The sequence below is a fragment of the Acanthochromis polyacanthus genome, chromosome 3 (genome assembly GCF_021347895.1).
Source record: "Acanthochromis polyacanthus isolate Apoly-LR-REF ecotype Palm Island chromosome 3, KAUST_Apoly_ChrSc, whole genome shotgun sequence".
In the NCBI taxonomy this organism is placed as follows: domain Eukaryota; kingdom Metazoa; phylum Chordata; class Actinopteri; family Pomacentridae; genus Acanthochromis; species Acanthochromis polyacanthus.
This window is the reverse complement of record NC_067115.1, coordinates 36,585,190-36,610,560: the sequence shown is the minus strand read 5'-3', so window position 1 is coordinate 36,610,560 and position 25,371 is coordinate 36,585,190. Positions and strand designations below refer to the sequence as shown.

The following is a 25,371-nucleotide window of genomic DNA, read 5'->3' as shown; positions in this document are numbered from 1 at the left end:
TGAGTTACTGTGATATATGCTGATGTAACCTGGTAGTTTTATTAGAGTCTGCCTGTAATCAAAAACTGACCGTCAAATAAATTCAGTACGGTTCAAAAACATTTTGACATTTATTAATAAATAACTTATATGTAACTGTATATCTTAGAATAAAGTGCAGAACTTAAAAAAGCATGACTGAACAACCTGAATCAACTTCTATACATCTTTAACAATAATTAAATCTCATAAATGTAAACATTTGAACACTTTTACATTTTTGTCTGTCTCATATCACTCCCCTAATATCTCTGCCAGCTTAATGGGAGAGCTGAACTGCTGCTTGTTTGAGCCGTTCTCAAAACATATTTTGATTATGTTCATAGTTGAGAAAGCTGCCTTACAGCTGTTTGCTGAACCAAACATGGTCAGAAAAATGACTCCATCAAGACAATGTAGTAATAACTATTAGAAATAGAACCCAAGATACAGAAGCTGACCTCTCTGAGGCATTCCTCCAGAGACTTTAGATTTTTCATCCCACACACACTCATACCTCACCACTTTGTTGTGCTTTGAAGAGATCTATATTTGGTATTATTTGTTATTTAAAAGATGCTATTTCACTGATGTCTGACTGGGGAGTAATACAGACATTATTAATGAAACTTCGTTTAAGGCAGTAACATTTTTCTAGATGTTCATGTGGCAATCATTGTACATATAAAGTGTGGCATTCATTGTACATAATTTAATTTACATTTCATTTAGGATACTTTTGTATTGTGTGTGATTGGATTTTTACGGATATTTTATGTTAAATTTAGAGATTGTGTGTGTATTATTGTATTATCCAGCTTCAGTGGCTAACTCTGACCAGCAGAGGGCACGTTCGCTACACAGTAGAGTGGTGATAACAAAATCTCGCGTGTTTTCTGACGAAACGAGATCACGAAATCAGCTGTTGCTAAAGTGGGCGTGTCGCAAAGTAGGCGTATCGCAAAGTGACGTCACTTTGCGATACGCCTACTTTGCGACACGCCTCTCTCTTGCAGACTGCAGACAGATACTGTTGGATATATACGTCATTGGTAACACCTGTGCGTAAATGCTTCTCCTTGGAGTTCAGCTCCTTCCAGTTTGGCGTGACAGTCACAACTCACAATACCACCAAATGTATTGTTTTGGTTTTTTTTTTAACCAAAACTGCCGTTTCTCCTGATGACCACAATGAATGTTAAATATGATGTGATTGTTCCAGTAACTGAACACATTTACTATCTAATATGACATGTTAGATTCATGTTTTACAATCAGCATCTGAGTCAATAGTTTAGTCTATTTCTGTTAGCATTACTTTAGATTTTGTTCTTGTTTTGTGTGTGCTGCATTGCGACACTGTTCATGTTTTAAAAGCAATTCTTCTTGTATTTTCTGAGCTGCTATAATGTGTGAATTTCCTGCTCAAGGATCCATGAAGACAGAAGCTGCTGATCCTGCTGTTGGTCAGTTGGTGGCGCTGATGGAGCAAAGAAGGTTTATTATTAAGCAGCAGAAATTACACAGAAGAAGAAGAGGAGGCCCGCCTCTGTCTTCTATCACGTCCTCAGTGGAGATTTAAACCTCCGTCAATCCAGCAGCGGCATCATTGAGCAGAAACCTGAACATCAGTTAGAATGTCTGGACGAGGCAAAGGAGGAAAAGGACTCGGTAAAGGAGGCGCCAAGCGGCACCGTAAAGTCCTCCGTGATAACATCCAGGGAATCACCAAGCCCGCTATCCGCCGTCTGGCTCGCCGTGGTGGAGTCAAGCGTATCTCAGGTCTGATCTACGAGGAGACTCGTGGTGTGTTGAAGGTCTTCCTGGAGAACGTTATCCGTGATGCTGTCACCTACACCGAACACGCCAAGAGGAAGACGGTGACCGCCATGGATGTGGTGTACGCTCTCAAGAGGCAGGGCCGCACTCTGTACGGCTTCGGAGGTTAAAGTCAGCGTTCATGGAGCAAAACAAAGGTCCTTTTCAGGACCACATATCTCCTCTACAGGGCAGCAGTCAACTTATCAATGATTTAACATTGAGTCTTCAGAGATGAGAAACCAGACAAACTGTTGATTCTAACAATGCATCAAAAATATTTCGGATCAAAGTAGATCATGCAGAGGTTACAGCAGCTCTGACCCTCTCCTTTATACTGAGTTTATTTTCAATAGTAGTCTTTCTGTTTGTTTATTCCGTGATAAGAAGCTGATCAGACTGTAGTCTTTCTTTTTCTTCTTTTTTTTTTTGTCTTCTGGACTTTGAAATGTAAGAACTGAGAGACTGCTGCTGGAGAAAAGGAGATCAGGTGACAGAACTGAGGAGGATATGAAAGAAAAAAATCAGGGAGTCCATGGCCAGCTATAGATAAACAAATGATTATAAAACTCTTTGCCTACAGGATGCTTATTGTGAAGCTTGGAAGCCTCCTGGAAGCGAGAGACAAAGAGCTGGAAGCCGAACATGAGCCGAGTGTGGAGGGACACGCGTGTCGTTGTCGTGGAAACGAATGTAGACATGTGATTTCTTTTTTAAACATAAATCTGTTTAAGTAGCAACAGCCTGCTGGTTCATTGTATTAAGGGTCTGCTATTGAAATAAAAACGCTCTGAAATTGAGTATTTTGATACCAGATGATGAAAGTGTAATATTAGAGAAAAAAGTGACAAGTAGGAGAGACTCCTGTGAATATTAACTTTTAAGCTTATTTTATTTGATCATGTTGCCAACATATTAAATGATCAAAGGAATTTTCTGATAGAATAATTATTTCAGTAACAGCTGCATGTTTCTGTCCTTATTAAAGTCATTCATTTCTTAACCATACATCAAGAACGGGCTGATTTTAGATTTTGAAGGATGATAAAGACAGAAAACTACAGTTATCCTTTTAAAATTTGTCAAATTATTTTTCAGGAGGTGCTGAGCCTCTAGATCGGATCCAGTCTGGAAATAAATCAATTATGTGTCATTAAATTAATTTTTTGTTGTTACAGTTTCAGCTTCTTGTATTCAGTCATTTTAATGCATAGTTTTCAAACCAGCCCACAATAATAAATATGTGCTCATCAGGATGAATCAGAATCAGTTTAATTGAAAACTAACAGGAAGATTTATAGAATATGTGATCATTAATAAATTTGTGAAAAACTTTAATGTGGATGAGAGGTTTTCTAAATCATGTATTTAAACATACAGATACAACCATAGGAAGAATTCTACATTTTATTATAATACATACACACATTTAGAAAGACTTGAAACATGGATCTTAATATATTAAGACAATAAAGTCTAAAAATCCTAAATGTTAGGAGAGCAGATGTAACGTTACTTAAATCAGAGATTTATTAAAGCGTTAAAATGTCGGTGCTTCGAAAATCCAACATTTAGTTCAGACGGAGTCTATTCTAACGGATCATCCAGACACCAGCAGCCACCCCGAGCACCGGCAGCGTCCGTGTGTTTACCGGCGGACGAAACTCTCCGGTTCCAGGACAACAAAACAGCGCAGTGCCGCCGTTTGTCTTCCACTGTGTCTTTACATGTCTCTGTTAACCGAAACACCTATGTTTTACCGGAAACGAGGAGCTTTTAAGCGTTTTAGGAGCACAAATGTACAGAAAAGTGTCAGCGAGCCGCACGCGGTCACCGTGTGTCCGACAGCTTGGAAGCCTCCTGGAAGCGAGAGACAAAGAGCTGGAAGCCGAACATGAGTCGAGTGTGGAGGGACACGCGTGTCGTTGTCGTGGAAACGAACGTGAAGTGTGAAAAGGTTGATTTTGTGCGTATTTTGTGTCTAAATCGTGTCGAAGAAAACACAATGTGGCCGCGGTTTTGAGGCGGCGGCAGGCCGGCGCGGTGTGTTGCCTCTTTACGGTTCTCATGGTATTTATTAGTCCCGCCTCCTGCGTCCAGCTCGGACACTTTGAGACAAACAGAGACGCAGAAACATGGCAGAAGAAGCTCCAGCAGCTGCACCGGCTAAAGCTCCGTCCAAATCCCCGAAGAAGAAGGCTGCCAGGCCCAAGAAGGATGGACCCAGCCTCCCGAAGCTCATCGTCGCCGCTGTGGCCGAGTCTAAGGAGCGGAAGGGGATCTCACTGGCTGCGATCAAGAAGGTTCTGGCGGCCAAAAATATCGATTTGACCAAGGCAAACAAACGCATCAACACCACCGTCACCAAGCTGGTCACTAAGGGGGTTCTGAGCCAGACTAAGGGCACCGGAGCTTCCGGCTCCTTCAAGCTCGCCAAGAAGGAGCCCAAAGTCTCCAAACCGGTCAAAAAAGTGGCCAAGAAGAAGGCTCCCGTCAAAGCTAAGAAACCCGCCGCCGCTAAAGCTAAGAAACCCACAGCGGCCAAGAAGGCAGCAGCTAAGAAGACAGCGGTCAAGAAATCCCCGAAGAAGGCAGCGGCCAAGAAAGCCGTCAAGAAGACACCGAAGAAGAGCCCCAAGAAGCCCGCCGCTAAGAAGCCCAAAGCTGCAGCCAAGAAGCCCGCAGCAAAGAAAGTGCAGCAAGAAGCCCAAAGCTAAGAAAACTGCCAAGAAGTGAAGCTGCTTCATCTCCACTCACTCATCACCAAAGGCTCTTTTCAGAGCCACACAACCTCCACTAAAGACTAAGAGAGCTGCTGCCTCACTCATCACTACATGAACACTCAACATCACTGCTCATATTTTTATTTGGTGTGTAACCAAGTCATTAAATCTCAGTTTCTTTATTCCATTTCTTATTAACAAACTCCTGGTTAAAAAAACGAGGAGGGATGTAAACTTGTTGACCTTTCAATCCAAAAAATCCAAATAAATGCTGATAACAACGGCAAAAAATCAATAATCAGATCAACAGGTTACTCTGGGAAAATGGATTTACAAATATTTGTATATTTATATTTCACCCTTCTGCCTCCTGCATATAACTATAAATATTTAATGATTTTTATTTCCTGAAAAAAAATTTTACATACAAAAAATAATAGAATAGCTTCAATCATTGTTACTGTTTTTCTACTCTATTAGGTATAATTCACAATCTTATTATTCCATTGTGTTGTTAATTATTTATGCCTTTCATATAATGTTCACCTTTTTATAGCAGCAGGACTGAGCTCTATATCTGAGGAGGTACTGTTACCTCCTAGTTTAGTGCTCTTTTATTGTTCCTTTTAAACAAAACAGTAAACTAAGAAATATATAATTTATAATTAATTTTATAACTAGAGACGAAATATATAGTGATTGGAACATGTTAGTTTTGCTAATTGAAGTTGGTGAGTGTAACTCTGCACACTGAAACTACCACCGACTGTCCTCTCTTCCGTCCGCAGTTCAGCTCTTTCTCGGTTTTGGAGTATTTGTTTAATACTGATGCAAAGATGTTTTGGCTTCAACTTATATCAGTGCGTGTTGTGGATGATGTGATTGAAAACATGTACATTTTCTAGTTTATTGCACATATTTAATCCCTAATATGACATGTTTAATTAATGTTTTTTTAGATTAACCTAGAACTGATCTGCTTATTTTCATGTTATTGTATGTGTGCCATATTGTGACGCTGTTCATATTTTAAACAGTAGCAGAACTGAAAGTAATTCCAAACAATATTTAACTGTTCCAGTAACAGTAAAATGACTGAATGTTGTACTGACTATTGAAGTGTTTGGAGACACATGAGGATGTTTGCCGTTTACCAGAGGAAAGTGTTTGGCTCTGAAAAGAGCCTTTGTGTTTATAAGTGGGTCCCAGCTTTATTTGGACTTAGCGGGTTTCTCGGTCTTCTGGGCAGCAGGACAGCCTGGATGTTGGGCAGCACACCGCCCTGAGCGATGGTGACTCCGCCCAGCAGCTTGTTGAGCTCCTCGTCGTTGCGGACAGCCAGCTGCAGGTGACGGGGGATGATACGGGTCTTCTTGTTGTCGCGAGCAGCGTTTCCAGCCAGCTCCAGGATCTCAGCGGTCAGGTACTCCAGCACGGCCGCCAGATAGACGGGAGCGCCGGCACCCACACGCTCCGCATAGTTGCCCTTCCTCAGCAGCCTGTGGACACGACCGACTGGGAACTGCAATCCTGCCCCGGGAGGAGCGAGTCTTTGCCTTAGCCCTGGCTTTACCACCGGTCTTTCCAACGTCCAGACATGTCTGAATTCAAAAGCTTCTTACTGAAAGCAGAAACTAGAATAACATCAATTGGGGAAAAAAAACAAACAAAAAAAAAAACGCTCCTGTATATAGGAACACAGCTTCTCACTGATTGGTCAGAATGACTGAAGTGTGATCGTCCAATCAGAGGAGAGCTGTTGACACGTCACTAATGCATAGTTTAACTGCAGTTCAGTGAAACATGTTTTTAGTTTACTTCAAATAGAATTCAAATAGTTTAATCCCACATGCAAAGTATCGAAGCATGTATTATTCTGATTGACTTATTTATTTTGGTCTATAAGGAAGTTGAAAACATTTATTGAATTGCAAGTTTATCAAATTCTTGTTGACTTACATTAAATATAAATGACATGAGGATATGTTTTACAAACACTGCAGCAGAGCAGCAGCAACAAATCAAGTAAAATATAAAAGCAGTTGTTTTGAGCTCCTGAATGAATATGTATAAACCATTAAACATCTATCAGCAGAGTCTGACCATCTGGTATGATTAGATATGAATAACGGCAATTTAGACTAATAGTAATTCCACTGTGACTGGTGAGTATTTCATCATTTATGATTGAGAGTGGATTGTTCACTGATCAGGGATGAGGTCATATCTCCTGTTATTTTGTAAAAAAAAAAAAAAAATATTTGTAATTGGGACAAATCAAAATTCAGTACTTTACACAGGTTTTCAAATTTGCTTTCCTCACAGTTGAACTAAAACACATTTCAAACTGTATCTGAACATTAATTTCTATTTTACCTACATATATGCCAAATACTGTAGGTTTATGTTCCTTAGTTCCTGTTATATTTTGGTGGAATCTTATAAATTTATAATTTTCATATATGAAAGTTGCTTGAACAGACAGATATTCTACAAATATTTTGAAATGAATAAATGGGAGGTAAAGCTCTCCTAGTGAACACTTGTGGCTCTTAAAAGAGCCGTTATGTTGGGTGTAAAGGTGTGGTGGGTCTAAGCTCTCTCTCCACGGATGCGGCGGGCCAGCTGTATGTCTTTGGGCATGATGGTGACCCTCTTGGTGTGGATGGCGCACAGGTTGGTGTCCTCGAAGAGGCCGACCAGGTAAGCCTCGCTGGCCTCCTGAAGAGCCATGACAGTGGAGCTCTGGAAGCGCAGGTCGGTCTTGAAGTCCTGAGCGATCTCTCAGATCAGACGCTGGAAAGGCAGCTTGCGAATGAGGAGCTCTGTGGATTTCTGGTAGCGACGGATCTCTCTCAGAGCCACGGTACCGGGCCTGTAATGGTGAGGCTTCTTTGACGCCTCCGGTTTCCAGGGCACTCTTCGGGCAGCCTTGGTGGCCAGCTGCTTCATAGGAGCTTTTCCTCTGGTGATTTCTGGGCAGTCTGTCTGGTTCTGAGCAACGGCAGCTGTGATTGGTCCAGAACGATGTGGGGCGTGAGATGTCAGAGCGTGTATTGGATTAAATGAAGGTGACGTTTCAAATAAACTCCTCCTCCATGGCGGCTGCCTTGTTTCGTAAACTCCGATTTAAAATCATCTCTCATTTTACACTTTATATTTCAAAATAAAATTGGACTAGTTCAAACATTTCATTTCTCAGTGTCTTAAAGAAATTTCAATACACTGGATAGCTTCTTGTCTCAAAAGATTAACAAATACATAACATGAGAAAAGATCGAAAGAATTAATCTAGTTATGTATTTAAGCACTGAGGAAAGTAGTTTTGGAAAAGAAACACTAATGTTCAGATTTGACTAATGTTTTTGCTGCGTTTTAATGTGGTGTTTGGTGAAATACCAAGTTATCTGCCTGTTAGTTTCTGGTTTATTCTTGCCTAAAGTGCTTTTTTTTAAATGAAAAATAAAACTATCCTGAGTTCAATGCTACAGATCATACAGGTTTTATACAGTTGAAAGTGGATTTAAAGCTCTGCAGATAATGTTTGTGGCTCTTAAAAGAGCCGTTATGTTGTGAACATTTACTTCGTTTACTTGGAGCTGGTGTACTTAGTGACGGCCTTGGTGCCCTCAGACACTGCGTGCTTGGCCAGCTCACCGGGCAGCAGCAGCCTGACGGCCGTCTGGATCTCCCTGGAGGTGATGGTCGAGCGCTTGTTGTAGTGAGCCAGGCGGAGGCCTCTCCGGCGATACGCTCGAAGATGTCGCTGACAAACGAGTTCATGATGCCCATGGCTTTGGACGAAATGCCGGTGTCTGGATGGACCTGCTTCAACACCTTGTACACATAGATAGCATAGCTCTCCTTCCTGGTCCGCTTCCTCTTTTTGCCACCCTTCCCGGCGCTCTGGTCACCGCTTTCTTGGAGCCCTTTTTCGGCGCAGACTTCGCTGGTTCTGGCATCTTTCTCCGTCTCTGTAGTAACGAGTGAAGCTGAGTGCCAAAGAGCGGCTCTTCTTATACAGGCCGCATGGAAACACGACTGTGCAGTTCCCCGTCTGTAATTGGCTGATCTGCTCAGCTGATTGGAGTCTGGTTTCCATGGAGACGACACAGAAAGCTGGAGACCTCACACAGTTTCAACATAGAACTTAAGATATCCGAGAGTAGGTTGGATATAAACACATCGTATTGAGTAAAGCACTTACATGTGCACTGACTGTTGTGTTTCTGAGCATCCCAAAGAGCAGATAAATGTCCATCAGAGTTCAGATGGTCAGTGAATCTTTCCTCAGCAGAATCAACAGTCTGAACTCTGAGCTTCATTCATGTCACAACATGTTTGTAGCGGAACTAGAACAAGGGCTCAAGGTCAATATCAACACACATTTTACCAACTGAATTCGTGAATTTATCATTTTTTTCCACAAAAATTACTTTGAAATTAAAATGGTATATAGCACTTTTAATGATACATCACATTCACCCATACATTCACACACTGATGGCAGAGCTGCCATGCAAAGCACTAACCACAACCCATCAGGAGCAATCAGGGGTTTAGGTGTCTTGCTCAGGGACACCTGGACATGAGCACAGCGGGCCAGTGGACAGTTATTGTAATTTTCCATTTCTGTGCTGTGCTTGGTTGGACAGTACCATTACAGCCTGGGGGAAGGGTACAAAAGCCACTAGAATGATGTTAAATAACATTCTGTCAGACTGCCAGTTTCTGTCTTTATGGAGGCTTTACAGACTTGACTGATCCATGCTATGAAATATAATGTGGCTGGTTAATTTTGACAGTATAACTTGAAGTAAGAGCTGCTCTGTGTTCTCAGTCCAATATGTAATAATGTGTGAAATAATGTCAATGTAACAAGAGAAAAAAAATCTGTGTCCTGCTCTTAAACAAAATAGAGCAGCTTCCTTTCCATGCAATACCGCTGAATGCTGAAGAGCAGCAAACAGAAAAGCTCTTTTAATAGCCAAACACTGTCCTCTGGGGAACAGCAAACATCCTCATAACCACAAACCGCCTCATCTATTTAAATATCACACAAACAAGAAAATATCTCACATTAATAACTGAATGCATAGAATGAAATGAAGTGTAATTTCTTCATGGTACTGGTCTGTTAAGGTCAGATATAGTCAGCTTTATCCCAAACATTACTACATATTTGAATCAATGTCAGGCATGTTCGGAGGCTGATCTGTCAGTTACACTTTGAGCTGCAGGTTTACATTTCAATGGACCTTTTCTGAGCTGAGGATTTTTGTTGCATGAATAAAAAGCACTCAGTTTCAGCATTTAACTCAGACTTTTCTTCAACACAAGCCAACATATCACTTGAAGAAAAACAACAATTTCATTATAATCAGCTTCATTGCGTTTGCTGTTGTTCCTCAGGCTGCATTCAGACATACAACCCTTCAGTAAACACATCATATTTATCATTCAGACTGGAGGGAGATGAGTTTTATTGCATAGTTTGAGGTGATTGTAGTTTCTATTTACTACCACTGGATGCTAGTAAAGAGGTCTGAGCTGCTTTTTGGATTGTATTTTCTCTTTATCACAGATGGTTTTATCAACAGAACAGGGAATTCATTATGTGAACTATTTCTGACTTACTCATTACAATCATGTTTCTGTTCTCCTTTTCAGAGGTTTAATTCAATAGCCTAAGAATTTCTTGTTTTTTCTAAATTTAGCAAAGCTAAATGCTTCTAATTCCATAATTTAAATCTTATCACTAACATTAGTATCAAAGTTTTCTTGGCTTTGCAATTTTTGACAATAATCGTCTATCTTAGCAGTAGTAGGTGTGGGAACCGTTCAGTCTTTGAGACTCTTTCCACATTTAAAGGAATGATGGTGAAACAAAATTAAAACTTTTTTCATGTCTTTCTTCCATTTACTGGAAGTGACGAAGACGGCACAGGTTGGTTCTAACAAGCCTCAAATTAGTTTCTCATGGTGTCTGAAACACATCATAAAAGCCACTTTATATCTACAACACTGAAAAAGTTGTTCTTTTGGGTTTTTTTCTGCCACTATCTGACAAACAAAGAGGAAGGAAACCAGGCAGTACCTCTGTCTTCTGCTTACAGGCTTCTGGTAAAAGTTGTCGTGTTAAGAGAACTTCCTTCTGTGGTGCAGATGAAGGTGTTACAGTGAGTCATTTATTTCAAATGACTTTAATAATGTGCAGACATGTTTTAATGACACACACAGAGACGAGAGCAGCAGATATGAATGGAACTGCTACAACCAGAGAATTCATGGAAGGTTTTCTTACCGTGACAGGTGCTGCAGATCATATATTTGATCATTAACAGCCTTGTTTTCTTAACTCCTCTGCTCACCTCTAGTGCATGGTGATGTAAAAAAGGAAGGATGTGTGGCTTTATACCATCATGATCTGTTTTCTGCTCACACTCCTGATCACAGAGGATGGTTACACTGAGAAATCACTGAGTCTTTCAGTAACAGTACAAGTGTTTGACTGGACGGATATATCTCGTTTACATTAATTTCCTACTGACATGTTTTGTTGCTACTGAAGCCACCAGAGAGATGAGAGGAGCAGCTATGAGTTTACCAGCAGGAAGAAGTGGATTCATAGTTTTCCTTCTTTTGATTCCAGGTAACGTATATCATCATTTACAATGGATTTGGCTCACTTATTCACAGTTGCCATGAGTGGAATTAGAAAAAAAGATGAAACAAATTTGGTGATCATAACTTTTCAAGCCTGTGTCGATACTTACGTATCGGTTTCATATCCTATCATCAGTTTGTGTTACCAATTAAATGTGTGAAGTTATTTTGAAATGTTAAGATGCTGTGTTTCATAATGAGCACTTCTGTGTCACCAACTGCAGTAAATCTGTGATGAGGACTTTGGGACGACAGCCTTGTTTTGTCTCAGGATCTCAGTGAGATGAAAATGTGGAATAATTTCACTTCTCCTGCAAGTTTACGTATTGATGCACCAGTAGAAAATATGTAAATCTGTCGTTAGATGTGACTGTGGTTTGTGCTCTGTGTTGCAGTGGTTCAGGGTCAGAATGACTGGAGAGTGACTTACACTTCTACTCACATCTGTGCTTTGGAAGGATCAACAGCGGACATATCCTGCACCATCAACAGGAAATGACAGAGTTGAGAAAACAATCTGGTTCACCAAAGGCAGTTCCACTGACCCTGTGGACCCGAGAACAGACTCAGACTACACAGGTCGTGTTCGGTATTACTGCAAACCGAACAGCTGCTCTGTGAGAATAACAAACTTTTATAAAAGCGACTCAGCTGAGTACAAGTTCAGATTCATAACAAATCAAAAATATGAAAGATTTACAAGATCACCTGGAGTCACTCTGTCTGTTACAGGGAAAATTTAAGATGAATTGAATATTTCTTCTGTTCTTTTAAACTAAGTTTTCATTGTCATGAAACAGCGCTGTTGATGTGTGGTGGAGACAAACTAAAGATTCATGTTTAAATGACTCTTGGCTTAAAAGTGAACTTTTGTTCAAATGAGAACTATCTACTATTAACAGGTATTGGATGCAGTACTGTATATATATTCTTGTAACTCTGTAAAAGAATGTCATGTACAAATATTACTGAGTTTATATTTTTAATTGAATTTGTCTTAAAATGTGTGTCAACATGACTTCATAGTAATTTATTTAGGAATTACAAAATAATATAAACTATGTTTGTCATTTTGACGCTATGTGTAATACCAGCATTGAATAAAAGTCCAAACATTTTCCTCAAAGATCCAGATTTACAAGTTCTCATGAGGAGATCATCTGAATATACTTCTTATACCTGAGCAAGTTTGGAGTGTCACAGCAGATGTCGTTTACCTGCTCATTATTCCTACATCTGGTACAAGAATGGACAGAAAAATTGGGGCCAAACATCATCTACTTATTCAGACTACTTTAATCCTGCAGAAAGCATTTTCTGTGCTGTACAAGGATCTGAGGGCTTCCCTTCTCCAGTGTGTGAGTTTACTCCTCAGTCTTTTACTAACACACAGACATCTGATGAAATCTTTTACCTGAGAATCTTTATTGGACCAATAGGTTTGTTTCTCACTGAAAAGGACAAAAGACCGTCAATGATCAACTTGAACTATTTCTATGTTTTATTTGTTTTAATTTATTTGTACTACAAATGTCATGTCCAGCTGATGCAGTGGTTTTCTACTGCGTTACTTCAGTTAATTACAAATCACGACTAAATCCAAAGAGCTCGGTGAGCTGCTATGAGGTCACTGAGAGAGTTGTGTGTTGTGGATCCTCATAAGACAGAAAATGCCATAAAACCATGTTCAAGTGTTTTCAAGTGCCAGTAGTCAAAGTCCAAAGCATCATAGAAACGAACAAAGAGGTCCACATTGTGTAAAATCTCTTGTAGAAGATTTTCATACGCTTACAGTGAACCTATTAATGTCCTGAGGGTGTGTGCTCTAAATGTCTAATTTTGTTTTAAAGTACTGAAATATATTTTTCTGTCTCATCTTTTTCAAAATGTCTTTGAAATAGAATCTTTCTTGCAAACACAACCTCAGATAAACATGCAGTTAAAGTGCTGTTTGTGCTGGTTTAAAATGTTTTGGATTATTTTTGCTGTTTTTTGTGGTCACTTCTGATACTTGGACAGAAGCTTCTGTGCCATCAAAGCTCTTCAGTGGACATTTCTTGTACTTACGACCAAAAAAATTCTGGTTCAGGCCTAAACTTCATCATCAATGGCAGAATCCCTCACAGGCGGATGAGCAGCTCCAGTCTGACTTTTGTCTCTCAGTACTATATTCTTACACAATGATCTATTATCTCAGCAACAATCAAACATTTGAGGAAAAGTCCAACAACTTGAAAAGAGTTGTATATTAGAACTTTATCTCGTCTCTTTTCTCCTGTTAATAATGTTAAAAGCCCTCAGATGTATCTGCTGTCTCTGAATATAAAACTGAACATGAAGAAGCTCAAACCTGCAGCAGCTCCAGCAGTAACATGCTGCTGACACACTAATGCTTCACTATTAATAATCTAACAATCTCTCACTCAGAGGACCAAACCACCACCTTTGCTTTAATATTCAACTGCATTTTGCTGCTGATATTTATGCACTTTACTTGTGCAGAAATTTTCTCACAGGACTTTTACTAATAAAGAAGTATTTAACGATACTCTGTATTGATGCTGCCCGGCGACAGACTGGCGACCTGTCCAGGGTGTCCCCTGCCTTCGCCCGAGTCTGCTGAGATAGGCTCCAGCACCCCCCGCGACCCTAGTGAGGATGGATGGATGAATGTATTGATGCTTTTCCTAAAGTAAAGGGTATAAATACATGTGTCACCTCTGCTGCAGTAAAAGATGTGGTTGATTAAAATACATTTTATATTTCAGGTGTTCATGATCAAACATGCAACAGAGTGACTTACAGCAGCAGAAGAATCTGTGCTGCTAAAGGTACTTCAGTGGACATTTCTTGCATCTACAACAATCATGAAGATCATGTTCAATCAAAATTCTGGTTCCGTTCTGATCGTTGTCATCAGAAATATCATTCACAGCCTGAAGACATCAGAGGAGACTCTCAGTAGGCAGGTCGTGTTGAGGTCCTTGAAGAAGAAAGAGAAAGTTCTACTCTGAAAATCAGAAACCTGACAGACGCTGATTCAGCCCAGTATCAATTTAAATTTACAACACAAAGCTTTGAATGGACGAGTAGTTTACCTGGAACAACTCTGACTCTCACAGGTACCGTGAACACAACTAAAAGTCACAACAGCACATTTGATACACTTCACCTAAAAACACCATCATGTTGAGGTTTTAGGATGTAACTCATGACTTTAGAGATAAACTATCACTTCACATAACTGTGGGGGGTTATAGGCTTTGAAAACAAATGTTTTGTCTTGTGTTCAATGTTTTCTTTATAGCTAAATCTGTATTTGTCGTACGTCAACTGATTATGTGATGTGAAGTGTGTGAAGTGTCACTTTGAGTGAGGATCATCTAAATCTTGTGCTGTAGCTAAACAGTCCACTTTAGCACAATGTAAAAGCTTTTTAAAAGCATACATCATCAGAAAGTGGTACAAAAATCAGATTGGACATTTTTAGATCATTTTCTTATTTGTAATTCCTGTAACTTTTTAAATAACCTCAGTTCTTACTTTTTGGGGATATTAATGACTTTAGTGAATGATGTCTGAGATAATGTCATTCACAGCTGTTAAGATGATCTCATATTTGTGTTTTTTGTTTTGCTTCCTCCACATGTTCAGCTCTGCAGGTATCAGTGACCAGAGTTTCAGTCCATCCGTCTCATACGGAGGCAGAGCTGAAATGTCGCAGCAGTTGTAGCCCAGCGGGTTTTCTTTCCTATGTCTGGTTCAAAAATGGAAAGAAAGTCACGACTGAGGACAGTTCTTATGAAGACCGGTTTAATCCTGGAGACGTCATCTCTTGTGCTTTGAAAGGACATGAGAACTACGGCTCTCCTTCAGTGTGTGGGTTGTCTTCATTCTGTCAATAACCTTTAGAGAATCTGTCCGACATAATGTTGTCTTGTTCGTCCTTTACACACCCTCATGTTTCCCCTCCAGATGCTCTGAATGTGGCCTCTGTGTTGGTGAGTCCCTCTTCTGAAATCATGGAGGGCAGCACAGTGGCTTTGACCTGCAGCAGTGATGCAGACTCAGCAGCTACATGCTCTTGGAAAAAGAAGAACCAAAGATTGATCAACAAAAACCAGGTCTCAGACTCTGGAGATTGTTACTGTACAACAGAGAACCAGCTGGGCAAGAGGACGTCTGAAAACATTTTTATGAATGTGGAATTTGAGTATATTTAAAAAAATAAATAAATTATAACTTCTGCTCTGTCTGTGAATCTGTCATCAATGGCAAAACTCATCAGTTTAATACATGAATCACTTAATTGCTAACAATCTAAATCCAGAAGGTGGAAGCTGGGTTGAGTTAATTTTGAAATGTGTGTTTGTTTGTCCTCAAATTTTAGACACAAGTTGAATGATGCTACATATTTATTGTCAGAGGTAAACCAGATTTTTCCACTAGAAATTGTTCATGTAGCCAAAACTAAAGTCACATCACATCTGTGCTTATCCTTTGGTGATTTTTTTGCTTCCATTTTGTTGAGCATCAGTACATTTTATTCCGATAAAACTTCATTCTTTCAGAGTAACTCATATTATTAATGAAGTTCAAATCGTAAATGAAGGAAACCAGTTTAAATATTAGAATATTTTACTACGTAATAAGCACCAGATATATGCTCACTGAGGGCTTGTGGCTCTGGAAAGAGGATTGTTGTCGGATGTGAATCCCTGGCTGGGCTTTACCCGAGTTGACAGAACGGGCTGAGCTGCGGACGTAGGAGAGGACAGTCAGTGGCAGTTTCAGTGGGCGGGGCCAAAATGACCAAATCAACTTAAAAATTTATTTCTAGATTACACAGCTTAAATGATGGAATATAAAACGAAAATATTAAATTTTAAATCAAATTTAGTGTCACTAAAGTACCTAATGCCTCAGTAAAATCATAAAAAACGTTAGACAAAGTAGTAGAATCAGTGAGAGAAGAGTTGATGTCCTTTTCTAAACTGAAGGCGGTGGTTTAGTTTGTAGGACAACTTAAACGGAATTTTATCTACTGTAGTGCTGAAACTAGTTAAGAGCAGGTCACAACAGCATTAATGTATTTGTCAAATGTGATTCTAGAGAAACGGCGTTAATCACAGTTTAACTTCATGTGTCAAAGTAAAATGACTTGAGGATACAAGTTGTAGTATTTTACTACATAAAAGGACATAGACAGATGCTCATCGAGAGTTTGTGTGTGGCTCTGAAAAGAGCCGTTGGTTTGTTGCAGTACGTGGACGGTCTACTTTGACTTGGCAGGCTTCTCGGTCTTCTTGGGCAGCAGAACAGCCTGGATGTTAGGCAGCACACCGCCCTGAGCGATGGTGACTCCGCCCAGCAGCTTGTTGAGCTCCTCGTCGTTGCGGACAGCCAGCTGCAGGTGACGGGGAATGATACGGGTCTTCTTGTTGTCGCGAGCAGCGTTTCCAGCCAGCTCCAGGATCTCAGCGGTCAGGTACTCCAGCACGGCCGCCAGATAGACGGGAGCGCCGGCACCCACACGCTCCGCATAGTTGCCCTTCCTCAGCAGCCTGTGGACACGACCGACCGGGAACTGGAGTCCGGCCCGGGATGAGCGGGTCTTTGCCTTAGCTCTGGTTTTCCCGCCGGTCTTTCCACGTCCAGACATTTTACAGTGTACAAAAGCTTCTCACTGAAAGCAGAAACTAGAATAACTTCAACTGCACAAACTGCAGCTTTATATGGGAGCACAGCTGCTCACTGATTGGTCAGAGTGAGAGGGAAATGTGATCACCCAATCAGAGGAGAGCTATTGTATCTCCAAGAACCGCTGCATTCAGACCGACATGTCACTAATGCCCAGTTTAAAATGAGACAGAACTGCAGTTTAGTAACATAGTTTTAGTTTAATTCAAATAGAATCCGGGTCAGAAAGAAGCCAACTTACCTGTAATAGTCACATGTAATGTATAATAATAGCCATAATAAATTTGAAATCAAGTTTAATCGTGTACACCAGAGTGTTTATTCACTGAAATTCTTTATGACTTACAATATGCACAAGTAAAAATATGTGGCTCAATTCAGTGAATGAGAATAATTATTTTACAAACACTGCACCAGAGCAGCAGAAAAATATCAAGTAAAAATATAAAAGCAGTATTTTTCAGCTCCTCTTACTATAAATCCATTAAACATCTATCAGCAGAGTCTGTCTGGAATCATTAGTGATATAAATCAAACAATTTCGATTATTAGTAATTGCATTGTGACTGGTCAAGATTTCATCATTGATCAGTGAGAGTGGAGTGTTCACCAATCAGAAAAGAGGTCAGTATTTCCCCCACTACTTTACTAAAACTATTTGTGTTAGTAAAGTAGTGTGGGAAATACTGATTTCTTTTCTCATCAATGAAATTGTAAAGTTTTAGAACATTGATTTTTAACATTGTTTGGGCCATAAATAAAAAAAATCAGTATTTAGACAGTTTTCAAACTCAATCACCTCACATTTGATTATAAATTGTATTTGCATCGCTTGTTTCTATTTCCTGTATATAAATATACTTATAACAGTGCAGATGTTTATATTAATTAAATAAATATATACATCTAATTTCTGGGTTACAGTTTTTAAATACTGACAGATCTTTAAGTCCAGCCTGTGTTGGACAACATACTTTAGGCCAATGAAAAGAAAGACATTTGTAATTTTCTTTCCTCCAACCTAAATATGTGCGGTTATAAGTCAAAAACTTTTAGAGAAAAGACCAAATTACTTGATGTTTTCACATTGCATTCATTTATAAAGGAGTTATTGAAGAAATGAACACACCATTATGTGGGTGAGCTCTCAAAGTGAGTATGTGTGGCTCTTAAAAGAGCCGTTGTGTTGGGTGTAAAGTTGGTGCGGGTCTAAGCTCTCTCTCCACGGATGCGGCGGGCCAGCTGTATGTCTTTGGGCATGATGGTGACCCTCTTGGCGTGGATGGCGCACAGGTTGGTGTCCTCGAAGAGGCCGACCAGGTAAGCCTCGCTGGCCTCCTGCAGAGCCATGACAGCCGAGCTCTGGAAGCGCAGGTCGGTCTTGAAGTCCTGAGCGATCTCTCTGACCAGGCGCTGGAAGGGCAGCTTGCGGATGAGCAGCTCCGTGGATTTCTGGTAGCGACGGATCTCTCTCAGAGCCACAGTACCGGGCCTGTAACGGTGAGGCTTCTTGACGCCGCCGGTGGCCGGGGCGCTCTTACGGGCAGCCTTGGTGGCCAGCTGCTTCCTTGGGGCTTTTCCTCCAGTAGATTTGCGGGCTGTCTGCTTGGTTCTTGCCATTGTGACTTCTCTGTCTTCACTGTTCTAACAGTAAAATACAAGCGAGGACCGTGAGGCAACAGCGAGCTTATATGGAGAGCGGCGGAGCAACGGCAGCTGTGATTGGTCCAGAACGGTGTGGGGCGTGGGATATCAGACCGTGTATTGGATGAAATGAATGTGACGTTTCCAATAAACTCCTCCTCCACAGCAGCCGCCATGTTCAGTAAATTCTGATTTAAACTGGTCTCTTATTTTGTACAAAATAATTGATTTATTAGTTTAAATATTCAGTGACTTTTTTCAGTTTCATGCTTCTTGCCTCATAGAATGCAGGATAAAGAAAGACAACAAGAAAGAAAAAAATGTATCGATTAAAGGACTGAAGAAAGTAATTTTAGCAAAACACTGACTTTCAAATTTGAGTAATGTTTTGCTGCAGAAACGAGCTTTGTAGTGTAGTGTGGAGTCAAATGCCTAGTTCTCTCACTTGTATTGACTTTCTATGATATGCTTTATGCTAGTATATGAGGAATTTGTTTTAAGCTTTATCTATCAGTTTTAACACAGCTGTAAGTGGATTTATAGCTCTGCAGATCAAGTGGGTGGCTCTTAAAAGAGCCGTTCGGTTGTTGATCACATTGATTACTTGGAGCTGGTGTACTTGGTGACGGCCTTGGTGCCCTCAGACACGGCGTGCTTGGCCAGCTCACCGGGCAGCAGCAGCCTGACGGCCGTTTGGATCTCCCTGGAGGTGATGGTCGAGCGCTTGTTGTAGTGAGCCAGGCGAGAGGCCTCTCCGGCGATACGCTCGAAGATGTCGCTGACAAACGAGTTCATGATGCCCATAGCTTTGGACGAAATGCCGGTGTCTGGATGGACCTGCTTCAACACCTTGTACACATAGATAGCATAGCTCTCCTTCCTGGTTCTCTTCCTCTTCTTGCCGCCCTTCCCGGCGCTCTTGGTCACCGCTTTCTTGGAGCCCTTCTTAGGCGCAGACTTCGCTGGTTCTGGCATCTTTCTCGGTCTCTGTAGTAATGAGTGAAGCTGGGTGCAGAGAGCGGCTCTTCTTATACAGGCCGCATGGAAATACGACTGTGCAATTCCCCGTCTGTAATTGGCTGATCTGCTCAGCTGATTGGAGTCTGGTTTCCATGGAGATGACACAGAAAGCTGGAGACCTCACACAGTTTCAACGTAGTACTTTGGATTTCTGAGTACAGACTAGATAAAGACAAATTATACTGGATATACTTACTTGAATGTACTTGTATGGATGCAATTGTGGCTGTCTGGAGCGAGTAATTTGAAGTGTAGGAGTCAACAGGCATTATATTGCAGTGACGTCTTTGTTTAGATGTAATTGTTAGTTACACTACTGCGCTTCATCTCAAGTTAAACCTACATCCACTTATCCTTTCCTGTCTTCTTCCTTTCATCATCTTTAACAGCCTACAATAATTGCAAAAAGACAGAAAACAGTGGCCCAAACTGCAAAAATCAGAATCAAAGGGCATAATCTTCAACTGACAACCCCCCCCCCCTTCGCCCCAACCCCCACCACCATCACCCCCCCCCCCCCCAACCACATGGACCTCTGTGAACTTTGCAGTTTTGCACTTCTCAATTCATATCTACCATGATATATTATTGTATCTACCTCATTGCCATATTGCACCTACTTTCGTTCATATTTGCACTATGTACCCTATATTTGCACTAGTACGTTATTAAGCTGTGTTTTTTCTTATTAATCTCTTTTTAATTTTTATTCTTATTATGACTTGCTCTAGATTTGTACACATATTTATCCTCTATTTCTTATTATGTCATTGGTGCACTGACTGCTCTGTATGCCTTTTTAATTGCCCCCTGGGGACAAATAAAGTTTCTGAATCTGAATCATATTTACATTGATTCGATCAGTTTGGCTCCGCCCACTGAAACTTCCACCGACTGTCCTCTCTTACGTCAATTCAGCCCCGTCTGTCAGCCCGGATTCACATCCTGCAACAAACCAGCGGTTCTTTTCAGTTACACAAACTCTCAATGAGCTTCTGTCTGATTCCGTTAATGTAGTAAAATATTTTACTACCAACATATATTTAAATTAATTTCCTTCATGTAGGGTGGTTAAAATATGAATAATATTTGAACAGTTACTTTGAAAGAATTCAGTTTCATGGGGACAAATATATACTGGTTCTCAACAAAACTCATGTATCCACAAAATACAAGCAAAAAGTTACCAAAGGATAAATACACATGTGATGTGACTTTAGGTTTGACTAAATTAAAAATAAAACTTCTAGTAGCAAAATCTGGTTTAATTCTGACAATAAATATGTAGAATCATTCAATTTCTGTCCTAAAATATGGGGACAAACAAAAACACATTTGAAAATGAACTGAATCCAGTTTACTCCTTCTGGATTATGTTGCTACCAATTAATTGATTAATATATAAGACTGGTGAATTCTGGAGCACACCTCAAAGCAAATCTGATTCTCTGAAGTCCAACATTTTTTGAAGGAATCTGCTTTCTCAAAAGGTGAACCATTGTCAAAGATGTATGATGGATGTGAACAGCTTTGATGTTTACCTGAAACCGTTTTGTCTCATTCAGAACAAATAGTTCAAAAATAATGCAAAAAGATTTTTCTTTTGATTTCAGCTTATATTAGTGCATGTTTACAGTATGATTGTGGTATTGAAAACATGTACATTATCTAATTTAATTCTTCGAATTTACATTTTTCTTTAAATATATATTTCACATTTTATTGTTTTTTTTAATTCTCAAAATGATATAACACATTTCATAAACTAAAATCAAAGTCATAATAAATGAGCACACACATGTGAAACACCTCCTCAGATAGAGGTCAGTCTTTTAAAATGGGGAACATTATTATCAAAGACATAAATACTTAACAGAGCAGAATGAGATTGCAAAGTATATTCAATTTAAAATAGAAACAAAACAGAAATATTGTAATCAAGTTATTTTGCTTTTTTGTATAAACAGTTGTCAGGAAAATCAAATAATAGAAATTGTAAAATATATATTGTGTTACAGAGAGGTAATAGTAAAATGATTTTAAAATATTACAGCTTTTAGTTCTGAATTACACTTCAGCTCTTATTTATATATGAACAGAAGGGAGAAATGTAGAAATATGTGTACAAGAATTTTCCCTGAGTAGTAACTTGTTGGTCTGATCACCGTCAGAACTTATTTGGATGGTCTTTCACTGCAGTGTTCTAAAGGTCACTTTTCAACCTGTGAAACTCAAAATATCACATTAGTTAATTAGAAAGAAGTGCAATTTTGTGATTAAGTTTGAATGACTTCATAGTCAGATGGTGTAAAAATGACAAGACAAAACCTGGATGAGAAGAGAGCAAGTAGAAAGCCTTAATATTGCTAAAATGATCCAAAAATGTGCTAGTTTTCTGTAAATGAAGGTTGATCTATGAATGTTATAATGATGGGAGTAGTATTGTGAGAGGGATGTAGTGATGAGTGAGGCAGCAGCTCTCTTAGTCTTTAGTGGAGGCTGTGGTGGCTCTGAAAAGAGCCTTTGGTGATGAGTGAGTGGAGATGAAGCAGTTTCACTTCTTGGCAGTTTTCTTAGCTTTGGGCTTCTTGGCTGCACTTTTCTTTGCTGCGGGCTTCTTGGCTGCAGCTTTGGGCTTCTTAGCGGCGGGCTTCTTGGGGCTCTTCTTCGGTGTCTTCTTGACGGCTTTCTTGGCCGCTGCCTTCTTCGGGGATTTCTTGACCGCTGTCTTCTTAGCTGCTGCCTTCTTGGCCGCTGTGGGTTTCTTAGCTTTAGCGGCGGCGGGTTTCTTAGCTTTGACGGGAGCCTTCTTCTTGGCCACTTTTTTGACCGGTTTGGAGGCTTTGGGCTCCTTCTTGGCGAGCTTGAAGGAGCCGGAGGCTCCGGTGCCCTTAGTCTGGCTCAGAACCCCCTTAGTGACCAGCTTGGTGATGGCGGTGTTGATGCGTTTGTTTGCCTTGGTCAAATCGATATTTTTGGCCGCCAGAACCTTCTTGATCGCAGCCAGTGAGATGCCCTTCCGCTCCTTAGACTCGGCCACAGCGGCGACGATGAGCTTCGGGAGTGTGGGTCCATCCTTCTTGGGCCTGGCAGCCTTCTTCTTCGGGGCTTTGACCGGAGCTTTAGCCGGTGCAGCTGCTGGAGCTTCTTCTGCCATGTTTCTGCGTCTCTGTTTGTCTCAAAGTGTCCGAGCTGGACGCAGGAGGCGGGACTAATAAATACCATGAGAACCGTAAAGGGGCAACACACCGCGCCGGCCTGCCGCCGCCTCAAAACCGCGGCCACATTTGTGTTTTCTTCGACACGATTTAGACACAAAATACGCACAAAATCAACCTTTTCACACTTCACGTTCGTTTCCACGACAACGACACGCGTGTCTCTCCACACTCGGCTCATGTTCGGCTTCCAGCTCCTTGTCTGTCGCTTCCAGGAGGCTTCCAAGCTGTCGGACACACGGTGACCGCGTGCGGCTCGCTGACACTTTTCTGTACAATTGTGCTCCTAAAACGCTTAAAAGCTCCTCGTTTCCGGTGGAACATAGGTGTTTCGGTTAACAGAGACATGTGAAGACACAGTGGAAGAAAAACGGCCGCACTGCGCTGTTTTGTTGTCCTGGAACCGGAGAGTTTCGTCCTCCGGTAAACACACGGACGCTGCCGGTGCTCGGGGTGGCTGCTGGTGTCTGGATGATCCGTTAGAAAAGACTCCGTCTGAACTAAATGTTGGATTTTCGAAGCACCGACATTTTAACGCCTTAATAAATCTCTGATTTAAGTAACGTTACATCTGCTCTCCTAACATTTAGGATTTTTAGACTTTATTGTCTTAATATATTAAGATCCATGTTTCAAGTCTTTCTAAATGTGTGTATGTATTATAATAAAATGTAGAATTCTTCCTATGGTTGTATCTGTATGTTTAAATACACGATTTAGAAAATCTCTCATCCACATTAAAGTTTTTCACAAATTTATTAATGATCACATATTCTATAAATCTTCCTGTTAGTTTCCAATTAAACTGATTTCTGATTCATCCTGATGAGCACATATTTATTTATTGTGGGCTGGTTTGAAAAACTATGCATTAAAATGACCGAATACAAGAAGCTGAAATCGTAACAACAAAAAACCTAATTTAATGGCAGATAATTGATTTATTTCCAGACTGGATCCGATCTAGAGGCTCAGCACCTCCTGAAAAATAATTTGACAAATTTTAAAAGGATGACTGTAGTTTTCTGTCTTTATCATCCTTCAAAATCTAAAATCAGCCCGTTCTTGATGTATGGTTAAGAAATGAATGACTTTAATAAGGACAGAAACATGCAGCTGTTAGTGAAATAATTATTCTATCAGAAAATTCCTTTGATCATTTAATATGTTGGCAACATGATCAAATAAAATAAGCTTAAAAAGTTAATATTCACAGGAGTCTCTCCTACTTGTCACTTTTTTCTCTATTATACTTTTGTCATCTGGTATCAAAATACTCAATTTCAGAGCATTTTTATTTCAATAGCAGACCCTTAATACAATGAACCAGCAGGCTGTTGCTCCTTAAACAGATTTATGTTTAAAAAAAGAAATCACATTTCTACCAATCACTTCACAATAAGCATCCTGTAGGCAAAGAGTTTCATAATCATTCAGTTTGTTTTTCTATAGCTGGCCGTGGACTCCCTGATTTTTTCTTCCATATCCTCCTCAGTTCTGTCTCCTGATCTCCTTTTCTCCAGCAGCAGTCTCTCAGTTCTTACATTTCAAAGTCCAGAAGACAAAAAAAAAAAAAAAAGAAGAAAAAGAAAGACTACAGTCTGATCAGCTTCTTATCACGGAATAAACAAACAGGAAAGACTACTATTGAAAATAAACTCAGTATAAAGGAGAGGGTCAGAGCTGCTGTAACCTCTGCATGATCTACTTTGATCCGAAATATTTTTGATGCATTGTTAGAATCAACAGTTTGTCTGGTTTCTCATCTCTGAAGACTCAATGTTAAATCATTGATAAGTTGACTGCTGCCCTGTAGAGGAGATATGTGGTCCTGAAAAGGACCTTTGTTTTGCTCCATGAACGCTGACTTTAACCTCCGAAGCCGTACAGAGTGCGGCCCTGCCTCTTGAGAGCGTACACCACATCCATGGCGGTCACCGTCTTCCTCTTGGCGTGTTCGGTGTAGGTGACAGCATCACGGATAACGTTCTCCAGGAAGACCTTCAACACACCACGAGTCTCCTCGTAGATCAGACCTGAGATACGCTTGACTCCACCACGGCGAGCCAGACGGCGGATAGCGGGCTTGGTGATTCCCTGGATGTTATCACGGAGGACTTTACGGTGCCGCTTGGCGCCTCCTTTACCGAGTCCTTTTCCTCCTTTGCCTCGTCCAGACATTCTAACTGATGTTCAGGTTTCTGCTCAATGATGCCGCTGCTGGATTGACGGAGGTTTAAATCTCCACTGAGGACGTGATAGAAGACAGAGGCGGGCCTCTTCTTCTTCTTCTGTGTAATTTTCTGCTGCTTAATAATAAACCTTCTTTGCTCCATCAGCGCTACCAACTGACCAACAGCAGCTTCTGTCTTTATGAATCCTTCAGTAGGAAATTCAAACAATACAGCAGCTCAGAAAATACAAAAATAAGAGTGTTTAAAATATGAGCTGTGTCACCATATAGCACACAAAACAATAAGACAAAATTAAATAATTCAAACAAGAAAATTACTAGATCACTTAGACACTGATTGTATTCCATGACTTTAACATGTCATATTAGT

General features: G+C 40.4%; 7 protein-coding genes and 2 pseudogenes across 8 annotated transcripts; 2 read left to right on the top strand and 7 right to left on the bottom strand.

Annotated features, from left to right (window-relative positions):
- Window positions 1-1,386: 1,386 nt before the first annotated feature.
- On the top strand, window positions 1,387-2,174 carry LOC127533110 (histone H4). Its single transcript, XM_051945356.1, has one exon. The coding sequence runs from the start codon at window positions 1,656-1,658 to the stop codon at window positions 1,965-1,967; it is 312 nt and encodes a 103-aa protein (XP_051801316.1). The 5' UTR covers window positions 1,387-1,655; the 3' UTR covers window positions 1,968-2,174.
- Window positions 2,175-3,942: 1,768 nt separating this feature from the next.
- Window positions 3,943-4,553, top strand: LOC127533102 (histone H1-like). The gene has a single exon (XM_051945345.1). The coding sequence runs from the start codon at window positions 3,972-3,974 to the stop codon at window positions 4,551-4,553; it is 582 nt and encodes a 193-aa protein (XP_051801305.1). The 5' UTR covers window positions 3,943-3,971.
- A 1,217-nt stretch (window positions 4,554-5,770) lies between these two features.
- On the bottom strand, window positions 5,771-6,427 carry LOC127533328 (histone H2A-like; annotated as a pseudogene).
- Window positions 6,428-7,151: 724 nt separating this feature from the next.
- On the bottom strand, window positions 7,152-7,754 carry LOC127533327 (uncharacterized; annotated as a pseudogene).
- A 383-nt stretch (window positions 7,755-8,137) lies between these two features.
- On the bottom strand, window positions 8,138-8,521 carry LOC110945681 (histone H2B 1/2-like). The gene is given in 3 exon segments (XM_051945352.1): window positions 8,138-8,294; window positions 8,297-8,467; window positions 8,470-8,521. Coding segments are annotated over 3 exon segments (369 nt in total). The 3' UTR covers window positions 8,138-8,148.
- Window positions 8,522-16,483: 7,962 nt separating this feature from the next.
- LOC110946352 (histone H2A-like) lies at window positions 16,484-16,902 on the bottom strand. The gene has a single exon (XM_022187896.2). It carries the CDS (start codon window positions 16,885-16,887, stop codon window positions 16,501-16,503), a length of 387 nt encoding a protein of 128 aa, XP_022043588.2. The 5' UTR covers window positions 16,888-16,902; the 3' UTR covers window positions 16,484-16,500.
- Window positions 16,903-17,996: 1,094 nt separating this feature from the next.
- LOC127533103 (histone H3) lies at window positions 17,997-19,553 on the bottom strand. 2 transcript variants are annotated; one of them, XM_051945346.1, is made up of 2 exons: window positions 19,442-19,553; window positions 17,997-18,550 (listed from the first exon to the last, which is right to left on the bottom strand). In XM_051945346.1, exons 1-2 carry the CDS (start codon window positions 19,542-19,544, stop codon window positions 18,135-18,137), a joined length of 519 nt encoding a protein of 172 aa, XP_051801306.1. In that variant the 5' UTR covers window positions 19,545-19,553; the 3' UTR covers window positions 17,997-18,134. The 2 variants fall into 2 exon arrangements, with proteins under 2 accessions (XP_051801306.1, XP_051801307.1); XM_051945347.1 differs by lacking the exon at window positions 19,442-19,553 and having other exon boundaries at window positions 17,997-18,640.
- Window positions 19,554-21,333: 1,780 nt separating this feature from the next.
- On the bottom strand, window positions 21,334-23,407 carry LOC127533100 (histone H1-like). The gene has a single exon (XM_051945343.1). It carries the CDS (start codon window positions 22,744-22,746, stop codon window positions 22,144-22,146), a length of 603 nt encoding a protein of 200 aa, XP_051801303.1. The 5' UTR covers window positions 22,747-23,407; the 3' UTR covers window positions 21,334-22,143.
- Window positions 23,408-23,780: 373 nt separating this feature from the next.
- Window positions 23,781-25,130, bottom strand: LOC127533109 (histone H4). Its single transcript, XM_051945355.1, has one exon. The coding sequence runs from the start codon at window positions 24,986-24,988 to the stop codon at window positions 24,677-24,679; it is 312 nt and encodes a 103-aa protein (XP_051801315.1). The 5' UTR covers window positions 24,989-25,130; the 3' UTR covers window positions 23,781-24,676.
- Between the last annotated feature and the right edge of the window lie 241 nt (window positions 25,131-25,371).